Genomic DNA, 14632 nt, shown 5'->3' with positions numbered 1-14632 from the left:
CTTAAAAGTAGAATTGTTGTATTCAGCATAGCCCAACCTTAGGAATCTTTGGTTGGCAATGAATGCATTACGGAGAGAATGGTTGAACTTTTTTTAGAAACTTTTTAATGCAAGATGAAAAGTAATATGTAAGAAATCTTTTACTCTACAAACACAATAATATAAATATTAAACTTTATATTATATTAATTCTTTTAATTTTCACGTTTATTTTTGGATTATATACAGAAACCGATTTGAAAAAGCGTGTTTTGAGTTACAGTGTGATCTCATTAAAAATAAATGTATACAAAACCTTTTATAATTAAATTTAAAAATATTATAATTTGTCTAATTAATCTCTGATTGCTGTAATTCAAATGGGTTTACGTCATATAATATGATACATTTCAGCAAAAAACGAGTTCTAATCATAGTTTTCATTAAACAATCTAAATAAAAAAAATATTTATAGGGTATTATTTTATCTATAACACATACTTTTATTTTGTTGCGGACACTATTTTTTTATTAATTAGGTTAATTTAGACTAGCTGTATGAATATCTTGTTTCATAAAAAATTATCCTGAGATTTCTACGAAGTTTTTAAAACATTAGCTAGCCGAGTTGGCCTAAACATTCTCGAGATTAGCGCTCAGCAGCAAACCTTGCAATTAAATTTTATTTATATACATTTGAGGAAGAAAAAAACAAAACAAACTGTCTTAAAGTGTTCAATATATATTCATCGTTAAGCCATATATTGTTTTTACAAAACCTAAAACATTTCATTTTTTCCCATGATACCATAACTTTAATAATCCTATTCCTTTTTACTGGTCACTTTCTTGATCCAGCCAGTAACGGGGACGATATTGGCAAGAAGAAGGGGGTCCGACTCGGCACTGCAAGGGTTGTTCATGGTTCCTGCCGCAAACTGTCCGTATAATACACCCTTGTACACGAATGGGTCACCAAAATCATCCTGTATGAAAATAAATTGTTATAAAGTTTGTAATAGAAAATAAAAACAAAACAAATAAAAAGAAAGAAAGTAGGAAAGAGCAGATTGTGCAAGGGGTTAAGGAATAGAGTTCTTTATATTATAAGTTTTGAAAGACCGAATTGTAGTATCAACTATGTACTTTTAACAGGCAAAACCGTTTTTTAATAAAGGCATACAGTTGATAAATAAGAATATATTTTAATTAAAGTGTTAACAAGTTCACATTAAAAGTAAGATTATATTTATTAAGTTTTGTTTGTTTGTCTTGTGACGAAAGATTTATTTTAAATATTGTACAGCTATTTTAGTGGACTTTATTAATATTCATCCTGTTAACTAAACGTACTTTTCTTAAAAGTGTTGCTACGGTTTTTCAGTGAACGTAGAAATTCAGTACGAGCTAAAATATTTGGTTATGCAAGGCTAAGAGAGCTTAAATTGAACCTTGGGTTTCAAAGTCAGGCAAAAAAGCAAAATTGTAGAAAAATGAGATTTTGACAAACAAATTGAACTTGTACCCTCACACAATAAGTCAGGATTATGAATGAAAAGGAAATTGGGTTTTAGAATGTTAAGAAAAGAGCTTTTAATACAATTGTATTAAAAACTAGGTAGTTAAAAACATAGTATTCTTGTGACTATAATGATTTTTGTGTTGTAATGTTTATTTATCCTTTAGTTCGAAGACAACTTAATACTAATATGAAACCTGCAGTTAGACCCTTGAATAAGTATAGGGTATACGGTAGATGAAGGTCAGATTGAAGAATTGCATGTACAGACGAAAGAAATATATTTTTAGTAATAAAAATAAAAACTTTTGAACTTTAATTAATATTTATATTACAGACTTACCCAAAAACAAGGTAGGTATCGAAAAAAATTCCGAGAAGTCATTAAGCATGTAAAGTGCGCTTTTGAGGCTATAGACTTATATGACTTAAAAAATAATAATATATATATATATATATATTTACATACAGATTTTGATTTTAAAATAATGGCCTTCATCTTTTCATGTAATGTGCACTGTTTAGTGTCTACTGTTCTTTAAATTAAGATTTTCCACAGTAAATACAAGATAAGCATGAGACATCTCAGAGAAAAATTTTTACTTTGTAATAATCATTCAGTACATTTAATAAACTTGGGAGTAGAAGAGTAACGATGTACTGATTTGCATTGAAATCTGAACTAGAGATTTTTTTTTGTTGTTGAGCTGAAGCGTTCTTTAATATAACTACAACAATATTAAAAAATATCAGAAGTAGTATAAATCGATTATGGAAAAATAATATCTATTCTCATCATTGCAATAAAATATGTGAACTATAACATAACAGTAAATATCGCATTCTCTCTCCATAACTTACACTTTTCCGAGTCATAAAAGTTCATTATACTTAATGTGAGTATACAATGTGATTTAAAATCAAACGTACTGGAAATACGTTTTTATTAATTAGAAAAAAACACAAACCTTTAAATGTGACAAAAATAAACAATAACATCTTTTTATTACAATTTAGGAGAAATTTTTATGTAGACCATTTCAGTAATAATGCAAAATATTCACTCCCAACCAAACTAATTTTTATACCAACAAACATTTTTATTTTAAAACATTTATCATTTCCATTTTTAAATGTAAAAAATAATGTATACAATTATTAATATATCAAAAGAAATTGTATATTTAATATTTAGACACAGTTAAATCCATAAAGTGTAAGTTTATAGCTGCTGCATAAACCATACACACAAAAAAAGAAATTTGACAGTTGTTAAGATAAAAAAACGCTAAAAAAGGAAAGCTTATTATAGAAAAAATGAACAAACTTTCTAAATCATATCCTTTTTGTAATTAAAAGCTCTTGAGATGTGAACAAATAAGTTCATTTAGTTGCTGTCAATCAATTTATTACTAAGTCATAATTAAAAAATTATAACTTAAACATTGTCATTTTAAACAATACCTTTATTATTTGCGTATATTTCATTTATTGATCTTAGATACAAATGTATTTTTATTTAAATTGCATAATACTAGTGCCTTTTCCCTTTGCCTTACAGCATATATATCATTATATATATATTTAGCTACTTAAATTAGAAAATAACTAGAATATATCCAATTAATAGTTAACACGAAGACGTATTATAAAACTAATACAAAGGTTTATACTCGTTGATTGACGAAAACTGCTCACTTACCACACAGAGGGTTGTCTTTCCCTTGTTATATACACAGGCCATTCTAGATGTCCATTCAATTTGGTAGATGGCTTTGCAGACTGACATGGAAACCCACTTCATCATTCCCTGACGCAGAACCAAGTCAGAGGCATCAGACGCATCCCACACCTATTCGGAAGAAAGTGACAATTGAGTAAAAGTGAAATATTATGTTAAAACAATTGTATATATTTATAGGATATTATAAAATTGAATAATTTACTAAGCATTGTATTTGGTAATGCTAAAAAACTAGTTGAATTTTGACGTTAGAGAGAAAACCAGTTACTGAATTTTTCAAGGTACTTGATATACAAAGCACTCTTATCCGTAGTTTTAAACATTATATTGAACAAGGTTTTTTGGTACTATATTAAATCCCCAGATCACATTTTATTATTTAACAAAATGTTTTATAAGTAAATAAATACTTACATAAGATTAAAGTTTTTAATGTATTTTATTCCAGCTATTTAACAAAAAAACTATTTATACTTAATTAATAATATAACTTAAATTTTACGTTTATAAGTTGTATAATATATTGTTTTACAAAAGAAATAATATATTGAGCTGTACGTACATACACAGTGCCAGGAGTAATGTGTGTCAGTCTATCCAAAAACTTTATTCAACATATACCTCTACATTAATTTTTAATATCTAAGTTGTATTTTTATTAAAATGATTTGTGTTAATGATATTTCTCACACATAAAGGTTCAACAATGTATTTGATTACAGTAAATGATATATAACGCTGATAAATGGACTTACATCTTTACCCCAACCAGCGACCACCATGTTGGTGTTGACCTTGGGAGCCTTCTTGGGCAGCTTGACAGGTTTGATCTTCTTAGACCACTTGAGAGTGCTGTTGAGCTGAATACAGACGTAGTTGTAGTCTTCAGATACAGAAAACTTCGGGTGAAAGAACAAAGTCTTGACTCCAAAACTCGAGCCTGCCTTTCCGTCAGTACTACCCGCCACTACCGTTACATCTGAAGGTTTGTATCTGAAATGTAATAGAAACTGCTTTCAAATCAATCTTTTACAAAAAAGTGAATATAAAAAGCTAGCATATAAAGTATTTAAGTATTGTTTAAGAATATTTATACCTATATATATATATTTAAAAGCGATACCTGTTTGTCCAGAATCCTGTTTCCTTCACAATACTTCACAACATGAGCTTAGATACATTTATTCTTGATATACTATTTTTATTTTTATCGAATATTTATTAACCGTATCACACTTACTACCAGGAAAGATATTACCAGAGAAGAAACATAATGTACCGTAAATATGTATATTAGATGATTCTATGAGACTGGTGTGTATGCGACCTAGGAATCGTGATAAAATTAAAATAAACTATTGAATATTTTACCTTAAATGGCCCTCTCTTCACGTAAATTATGCTCTTATGCATAATAACTAAAACCTAGTCACGTAATACGTATCTTTACATGACTTAAAAAGTGCTTTATAAAATATTGTTCATCTTTATTGATAAAAATACGAGCATCCGTTTTTAACTTTTTATTCTGAACATATTTCATTATGCCAAATCATCCATAAATTGAAATGCGGTTCATACCGATATATATATAGGCCTATAATGATAATAATCAAGGTAATATATAAAATATATTTTGTGCCACGCAGAATACGTTATTGCCGTTCAAAATCTTAAATATTTTACACTTTGACACACATTAACACTACACGAGACTGAATGCTGGTACATAATTTTTCCATTCACATACTTCAGCTAACATCCAATAAATAGTAGGTTTATAAATTATTTATTGTATCTTTTAAGTTTAAACATGGCAAATATATATATCTATTGCGTAAAAATAGTCAATCGTGTAATGAACTTACCCAAAGAAACAAGTGGCTAGCGACATTACCCAGTTGTTGTTGGTGATTGTTCCCGCGCATCGAAAATTCCCTTCCAACTAAATAGCAACCTGTAAATCATTATCTGTTTAATTATCACTAATAACTAAAAATGTTATTGTTGAGATTTCTATGAATTTATAAGTAAACAGCACGTTTCTTTCACTTAGGTAACACAACAAAAATTTTCAAATATTATTTTAATTCCTCATAGAAATGTAATAATTTACAACAATTATATGTTGTTTTAAACCCACCGTGAGTAAAGAAAGTTAATATCAAATGTCTATATTGTGTGTTTTCTTCCGCTTCCAAATAGAAATTTTATTAATTCAATCCATTCCTAAGGTTAATCATAATTAGCATAAAAATAGTTTTTTTTAAACCTAATTTTAATGTATACAATAGTCAAGATTTGCATGTTGACTATCCTACTGTATAACGTACTTTCAATTATCGTGTGTTACAAAATAGAATGCTAAGTAATAACGTCACACGTAAGTAAAACAAATTACACCACTATGTAGCTTAGGTAAGGAAAGACAACTACAACTTATGAACAAGACAACTAATATATTTTTTTTAAATTTTTTCTTTCCTTCTTCAAGAATTGTGTTAATTATTTTATATTTTTATTCTATATATGTTGTAGATAAGTTTAATTCTGTTAATGAATATATTGGTTTCCTGTGTCTAACTTTGTATAATGAAATGACATGGCGGGTCTTAATTCAAGAAATAAATCAGGTTTTTATCAATTATCAAGCTAAGTACAGAAATCACAGGCTTACCAGGTAGGGGTGTTTCTCGATGGTGGTGTTGGTACCATCAAAGATGCCAAGGCCGCTGTCCGAGGGTGCAGAGTTAACGGTAGACAGCCAACTGTGCTCCAGGGACATAGCCTGGGCTGTGACTGATACTAGAACAAATATTGTAGATGTGTATCAAAAATTTAGTAAAATGTATAACATAACATAGTATATGCTCATCATATATATACAGGATAAGGTAAGAGTGTACCAGACCACATTTAGTGTAACAATCATCACTGAAAAAACATTAGTGTTTTAAGTGTATAAGTCATTTTATTCTCGACATGTTCTGTGAAAAGGCAATAAGACGGACAATAAAAGGGAAGTGCTATTTTCACAACCCTAGATATGTGTGGTATCCTACTGAATGATATGGCTTTAATAACGATCAGCCAGTCAAATAAAAATATACAAAATTGGTTTTTGATAGCGCAATGCATTCAAGAGATAAAATCCAACGTCAATATTGTTTTGGCTTGCTACCATTCAGATAGAGATCGCATGGAGAGTCATACACCATCATAAAACTTTTTTATATATAAATATGTATATTAAATTCGATACAAGGGAGTCTACTCTAGACCTGACACCACGTAATGACGGTTTAACTGAATAGTCGAACAATGTAACTTCATTAAATGTATTATTTTACCACATATTCAAATTTAAAATAACTGCACTCAGTTTATTTACAAATTTGTTTGTTCAGCAATTTTTTTTCCCTTTGCTATTTTGACTATTCATAAAAGTAATATAATAATGTCAGCAAACGCTCAGCCAATTTCATGGAGTGACATCAACCGTCATTGAACTTCATTTTGATTATTAAATTAAGTTTCACATATAATTGCAAGCCTGGGAATTAGTTTACTCTCGAGATATAGTGCGTATATACAGACAACCAGAAATTAATACTTTTTAATCACTCGCGTGATAAACGTCACTGACACTCAGCCTATTAATAGAAACTGTGTATTTGTTATTTTAATGAAAACTGTATTTGCTACATTGTTATATATAATTGTTCTTATTCTCAGCTTATGTGTGTGTGTGTGTGTGTGTGTGTGTGAAACTATTTAGCAAGAAAAATAGGTATAAAATAATTGTAAATACTCTCGTATACTCTCTCAAGTTGTGTTTTATAGTAACACATAATAAACATTATTGTATTTTACCTAACTTATTTAAATTGAAAATATAATATACGAGTAGTTTTATTATGTACTTAAACTGTATATATGTGGCATTAGCATAACAAATTATAATATCCTTTTTAGCCTAGAAATACTATAGAATACGAAACTTTGTTTTAAATCGGACCTATAAGTGTGTGACATAATTTCTAAATTTAACACTGTATTACATTTTTTTATAATTTAAATTACGTAGAATATTGAGTATTTTCTGAAAAAAAAAAATTAATTTACGTAAGGAAAAATATGCACTTTTTGGGTACAAATATCGTTATTATCTTATCATGCGTATTGTTTTGATCTTGCATAAGACTTGGATATGATTAAATGCCTACAAACTATTCACAAAATGCGGATTTTAAAATATGAATCAGCAGAGGAACAAATCAAAGCATGGTAAAAAGGAGGCTACTTAAGAGTCATAAAGAAGACAAAATGTTAATAACTACTCACCAAGACAGGTTTAAGTCAACCAATTTCGGTAAACTTCATTTTTTATTAGGCTAAATTTTCTAAACCATTTATAAGGTCTGAATTTATTAGGCTTTGGTTACTATTAAATAGTATCTAATATATGAGTATTATATGATATTAAAAATTATTTTTATTCTAATATATGAATGAGTATTTTGTTTATTATACAAATTATAAAATGTAATTAAAAAATTAAAGATATTTAAAAACATAAACAATTGTAAACAAAATATCTTTATACAATATATTTATTGTATTACATAAAATATGTGTTGAACATTTTAAGACAATCAATAAATTAATCAAAAGTTATTTATTCGCAATTAACTATTAAATTCACTATTTAATTAGCTTTTATCTGAAAAAGTGCATCACTTTCCTTATTTGTAGGGGATGCAAATAAAAATATGGGTTAATATAAATATACTGCTAAAATAGGCTAAGCTTTAAAGAGCTCACGCCATAAATTAAGTTATAAAGCAATCTTCTAAAATTAATTTTTAACTTACCAATAGCTACCATAAGAACCGCTTCAAATTTCATGTCTGCAGTGGTGTGTTGAACTGTAAGTTGATGGGCTTGCACTATACCTTAATATACTCTTATCATTTGAACTTTACAAATAGTAAGATAGTGAAACATCAATCGTGTGTCAGTTTTCAATTGTGATATCTCCACTTTACCTTGAAAATAACATCATATCTCTTGGCTCTAATCAATATAGAAGATAAGTGTCTGGTAAAAAAACTAGAAGAAATGCATTCCCATAATTTACTACTAGTTTCCTCCTGCTCTCAAAGTGGCTGTTATCCAACACTTCGATACACGGTCACAACATCTAAACAAAGTCGCATCTTAACAAGCCATAGAAATTTTTGAAAAACTGTCGAACAAAACTTAATTCAGGTCTAAGAATATAAAGTAAAAAAAAGAAAACAGATAATAACTCATGTACAGTTTCATACGTTTCTTACAAAAATCTGAAAACAATAAAATTAGAATATACACTTCCTCGTAATATACTGTACCTATACAGTTAATATTTAGTTTTGCTACAAATTAATATTTGGAAAACCTTTTGTTTGAGACAGTTATGGCTGTTGTATTTTTCATTCAAAAGGTACTAGGTATGAAAAATAGCTCAGTTTATGTCAACGAGGTATACATTTCAACCGGTTAGATAACGGCATTTGTAATAATGGAAATAGTCATGAAAAGAATTACCACAACAATATCCTTGAACAAGTATAAATTTTTTTTGTTTTTTAAAAATTTCCTTCCACCAGAGCAAGTCTTCATTCCGCCATAAAATTAAAAAATGTTTTCAATGAATTTAATTTACTTCAACATCTGGTTTTTTAAATAAATTTTATTTTAATTTACATAGTTGAATAGATTTGTACTGGACTGAGATATTACGTTAGTAACCAGCACTTTATAAAAAACCATTTTATACACACCTTCCGTTCCTTGTATTTGATAATAACACTTGACATAATCTTTAGTCTTCATTACAATATGGTCTACATTTGGATTGGCGGTGAGATTAATAAGTTTTATATTTTCTTCACTATGTATTAAAATAAAAGTGTATTGTAAGACAAAAGTTATTTTTAATTCCAGACTAGTTTTATTATGATTAAAAATATAAAATCAATGGTTAGAAGTAAAAATATGTGTAATGATAACATTTAGTTTAAAATACATAATAACATAGCTTGGAAGTATCTAAGTCCTGAAAAATCGCTGCTTTCATTCATAGTAGCATGCATTTTGGTTGGGAAAAATCTAGGTCTGAATCTACTAGGTATTCCGTTTGGTTGCAGTCTCTTACCTATCTTCAGCGTAGAGGGATGATGGTGGTAGGGGAAGTTCTTCTTCCTCATTTTCACTATCGCTTTCTTCTTCATTAGGTGCTGGTCAAAAGAATTTTGGCACCTGCAGCTTCAAGTACTTATGTGGCCACCACACTTGCAGAATGTATATTTAAAATGGCGTTAAGGGCTGATGCATCGTGAGATGAGGCAGTCCATTGCAATTTGTTTCTACACTCATTTCACTGGGTTTAGGCTAATACCGCTTAGCCACTGTTATATTTTTAAAGTAGCACCGTTGAATACAATGTTTAGCTAATCCCTCTGATATTGAGGAATGAAGAAATAAGTCAATAGCTCTTGAAGTTTCTCAGATATTCAACGACATGGCCAATCATCGAACTCTGTAAGTCCAAATAAACTAAGTTAAACGGAGGAGTGTCATAAAACCTGATATAATTTAACTAAAGAATTACCAGTCAATTTACAACACACCACACATTATAAATATGACTTTACTCAAGTATGTTTATAAATGAGTAAATTCTTCGGTTTTATGTTACCCATGTACCAATTTTATATCATTGTAATCTCTTCCTATTCTAACATATTTCATGTACTGGTAGTAGTATTTTGGGTCATAATACACATGTGTGAAAAATTTCACATTTTGGAACAGCCAAATATGAAAAACAAAATTTTGGTTCTCCCAGAGTCAACAACCGGACTAGCCCCACTTAAAAGTTGATCTACCTGAAACATATTTACTTTGTCTGTTTAGAATTACAGTGTTATTTTATTCTTAGTATAGTTTGGTTTATTACCTTGATTAAATAAATACATATATTCGTATTCGGTCAGAGAAAGAAGCCTACTTTAATCAAAACTTGTTTACTTTAGCCCGTTGTAATCTTTTTCTGGACTAACATATTTTCGGTGTCACAATAGCGTTTGCATTGTTGGTACAACATCATCAAGTAATCATAAACATACTTAGGTCTGATAAGTTTATTTCGCTCGAAAAGCGATTACTTCCGACCATTATAATCTATGTTTAGAGATGTAGCCTCTAAAAGTGTTTTATAATAATAACATAATATTAATAAACTTTTGACACTTTTAAACTTTTATTTTGCGTACGATGTACATTTCGGAATCATTGATTCCATCTTCAGGTACAAAAATAAGGTTAAGTTAAAATAAATAATTAAAATCAATTTGTCATGTGTTTTTTTTATTTACTACCTTGGTGGCTAAAATTTGTTGTAATTTAATTTCATGTGAGATCATTCATTGTATATTGTTTAAAAGTCTATCGAATAATAAATTTTTTTTGTTAGAAAATCTTTGTCATTTTAATAATATATTATGATTAAATTTTTGGCACTTTTGTAAATTTCAAAATGTTCTAAAGTAGATAATAAGCGACTTTTTTTGCTTGTGTGTAAAAATTTCAAGATTGTTTTCGATGTTAGTGTTTTGTATGGCCGGTGTTGTTTAATTCCGAAATGTACATCGTACGCAAAATAAAAGTTTAAAAGTGTCAAAAGTTTATTAATATTATGTTATTACTATAATCTACTTCCGGTCTAATATAATCCATGTCTGCGATAGTCTTTTGAGTGCATATTAGACGTGTGTATCAAAGTTTACTGTTTTAGGACAGCCAGAATTGGAAAACAAAATTTTCTTCTCCCACGGTCTACAACCCCATTTGACAGATGATCGGCCTGAAAAACATTTACTTTGTCTATTGAGATTTTAAGCCAAGTATAATTTTATTTATGGTTTTAGGCCATTATAAATTTAAAAACCAAATAAATGGTTTTTTTTCTAGAGTTTTAAATCATTATATAACTCTTATACTGGCTTGATGTTCATGAAAATGTCTTCGGTTTGCACATTTCAGTCATTAGGTTCGCATGTGTTGACAACGGGAAGTTGGAAAACAAAAATATATTATTCTAGGGGTTTAAATCCCATGTCAACCCTTTTGTTTAGTTGATCTTCATGTAAACTCTGTAATTTTTTTTTTGGGAGTATAAGAGACTCGAATGTCTAAATTCATATCTATAAGACATCGAGAAGTTTAAAAATTGTAGTTCTAGGGTTTGAAACCTGATTTTCTCTCTTAAAGATCTTTTATCTTTATAAAAACTCTTTAGTTTCTGTGATTTCAGGAAGTAGTACTGAGTGAGGTATTGAGCGATGCTTTGCTACTTTGGTCGAAAAGTACAGGTTCGCTTGTGTTCTACTTCCAGGATAAGTGGAATAGTGTAAAATCTTTGAAACTAAGTCTATCCAACATTGCAAATAATCATTTATAGGTTTTGCGTGTTAGAAGTATAATTTTTTCATAATTGCTTACTGAGGCATGAATGTGTCATCCTCCCGTTTTCCTTAGTGCACAATAAAAATTCCACTTCTGAAACTCTTGAAGGATCCAACAAGTTTCAGATACCCATATGATGAGTATGTACAGCTTTGTTTATTATGATTTGTTTTTAACAAAGTTTAAATAGTATTTCAAATGCGTTTAATGGTTTAACTTTATCACTTGCCCAATCAGTGGAAACATTTAGATAGCAATTTTGTTTTTGCAATCTGCATTGCACAACTGTTCAAGCACTGTACATTTGATATTTAATAAAAACTTAATTGTACAAAAATGTTGCCACCTCTTTGGTGAACTTCAACTGAAAGTGCCAACAGTTGTTTAGTGTCAGTTAACTTTAAATTACTTTCTAATATTTAATATATACATGCTACATACAGAGTGTAAAAGTCCTGATACATCTGGATACATTTCAAACAGATTGAGATATGGATGTACAATCTTAACCATATCTATTAAAATACTTTTTTGGACTTTTTGGAGGTTAAAAAAATTTCCCCCTTATGAAAAGGGGTTGTAAAAAGAAAGGGGTTGCAATTTTAAAATTTTAAGTTACCCCCTTTTACCCCGATTTAAAAAGGGGGGGTGAAATTTATTTTACCCTCAAAAAATCTAAAAAATGTATTTAATAAGTTTTGTGAAGTTTCTATATTGATATACAACCCGTTTGGAATATATCCAGGCGAATCAGGAATTAATTTACACACTAGACATTAGGGGTTGTTTACTCATAACTGTTGCTAGGATCTTCGTATAGATGTTTTGTTTAATTCATTGTGTTTCTTTTGAAGTTACTTTATACCTAATACCATGTCACAATATAGGGGTTGCAGTTAGAAAATTTAAAGTGATCCCCTCTACCGCCCTTTGAAAAAGGTTAGGGAGGGGGAAAATATTTGTATCCTCCAAAAAGGCATTTTAATAAGTATGGTAAAGATTGTACATCAATATCTTAATCCGTTTGGAATAGATCCAGGCGTATCAGGCCTTAATTTACACCCTGCATAACTGGACTAGGTACAATGAGATTATTATAGTGGGAAGCGATGATGCAATGTAAATGTTGGTTTGGTTCTAGTTCACTTTTCTGTTATTGCTTCGACTAATATCTGACGCCGTCAGAGACGACTTCTGAAATCACGGAGTCCTGCTCGTGTGAGCAGATAAAAAATCGGTAACGAAGAAGCTCAAATATAATTATTTTCATCATCAGGTGGACATCAGAGACACCTAAATAAATGTGGTGGTTGATAAGGTATTCTCATTTCCTCAACAGGTGCACTGGATTAATTTTCCTCCGGATAAACCAGGTTCACCTGTTTCATAATAGGAAAATTAGGATTGTACTTCAAATCCATAAAATAAGTGTTATTTCCATGGACCACGAGATGTCAATTTCAATGCTTCATGACATCAATTCTTGGTAATTTTGAACATTCTTTAGTGACATCGATCTCCATCTGATAGGCGCCACTAGTACCGTATTTATTACATATTACTCTCTGAAATGTACAAAAACCGTTTACGTTCCAACCTACTTTTACAATTAAACGTTACGCCGAGAGATTTTTAAAAATTTATAACATAACATTACTCTTGCAAAAGTTTTTTATGAATAAGGGTAATTGATATATTTATTTGTATAACTACAAATGACACGATTTTGTTGTGGAAATTTATAGTATTTATTGTTATGTAAATATCTCTTTGATAGGGTAGTATAATTAATTATCAAGGTCAAGTTACTCTATAAACCCGTTTTTTAATTGTGATTTTTAAATAAAGAAAATACATATTAAGAGACAGAATAATGCGAGATAAACCATGCGATCATAATTAAAAAGTAGTTTAATTTTTTCACCACTATTTTCAGAAGTTTTGCTAACCTCTCGGCTAAATAAAGACCGTGTGTATTTAGGATTAATTAGAATGATTGTATTTCCAATGTATAGAACAAGGAAATTTCTCAAACAGTAGCTTCTTATAATGTTATTAACACAAAGACAGAGCAGAAAAATCTGCAGTATGTCCATGACTGAAATATATTAGATAGTACTAAGGAACTAATAACAATCGAGTTCAAACAACTATTAAACAATATTGAGAATTACACGGTTTTCAAATGTTGGATAAGCCAATTTGATGTATGGCATCCGCACTACATATTTGAATGAAAATGGTCTAATTGCGAGAATACGCCAGATAAAAATACGCAGAAATATACAAGTACTAGGTTTCACATCTTGTGTGCAATTCTCAGATTGCACGTTTCTATCTGGTTATCTCATACACGTGAGTACTCCTTCTCACAAGAATAGATAGTCTCTCTAATACCTCTTGTGATGTTCTATCCGCGTTTCTGCTAATACATAGTTACATTGTATTACAAATCCTAATATTGATAATGCATAAATAATCATTGTTAAATTGTTAATAATTCAAACAAATAGGAGAGTTTCAGTTTTAAGTGCTTATATCAATGGTGTATTTCTCAAATACAATATTAATAGAAATTTGTCCCCAAATTGTACGTTTCGGTTAGTTTGGCTAGTTAACAAAGCTTATCACTCCAGGAGCCGGAAAACTTTATTTACGTCTGTCTGTCCACAAAATATATTTAAAAGTAACTTATATAGCCTTATTTTTCATGAAATTTAATTTCTATACAAGCAAAACGTAGTTGAATGATGGTGCATATCACTCCATGGGGTTTATCTGGAGTTAGTAAAAATTTCTCATATTTATAAGTAGATTAAAACAAAAAAAGTCATAACACATAAATTTATAAACAAAATAAGTATAATCATATAAACTTT

At 29.4% G+C, this 14632-nt stretch overlaps 1 protein-coding gene across 1 annotated transcript; it reads right to left on the bottom strand.

The window, feature by feature from the left end:
- Positions 1–705: 705 nt before the first annotated feature.
- On the bottom strand, positions 706–5200 carry LOC124358711 (trypsin-7-like). The gene is made up of 4 exons (XM_046811009.1): positions 5111–5200; positions 3998–4235; positions 3201–3350; positions 706–965 (listed from the first exon to the last, which is right to left on the bottom strand). Exons 1-4 carry the CDS (start codon positions 5134–5136, stop codon positions 804–806), a joined length of 576 nt encoding a protein of 191 aa, XP_046666965.1. The 5' UTR covers positions 5137–5200; the 3' UTR covers positions 706–803.
- Positions 5201–14632: the final 9432 nt, after the last annotated feature.

Source organism: Homalodisca vitripennis, chromosome 3 (genome assembly GCF_021130785.1).
Source record: "Homalodisca vitripennis isolate AUS2020 chromosome 3, UT_GWSS_2.1, whole genome shotgun sequence".
Classification (NCBI taxonomy): Eukaryota; Metazoa; Arthropoda; class Insecta; order Hemiptera; family Cicadellidae; genus Homalodisca; species Homalodisca vitripennis.
The sequence above is the reverse complement of the archived record's forward strand: the minus strand, read 5'-3'. Positions and strand labels throughout refer to the sequence as shown.

What these genes read in the sequence shown, in the direction of transcription:
- LOC124358711 (XM_046811009.1), bottom strand. Translation starts at nt 5,136, where the DNA reads ATGTCGCTAGCCACTTGTTTCTTTGG. An exon ending in CTAGCCACTTGTTTCTTTGG is followed by an intron (nt 4,236 to 5,110) that starts GTAAGTTCATTA and finishes ATTACATTTCAG; the next exon opens with ATACAAACCTTCAGATGTAA. An exon ending in GAAAGACAACCCTCTGTGTG is followed by an intron (nt 966 to 3,200) that starts GTAAGTGAGCAG and finishes ATTTTCATACAG; the next exon opens with GATGATTTTGGTGACCCATT.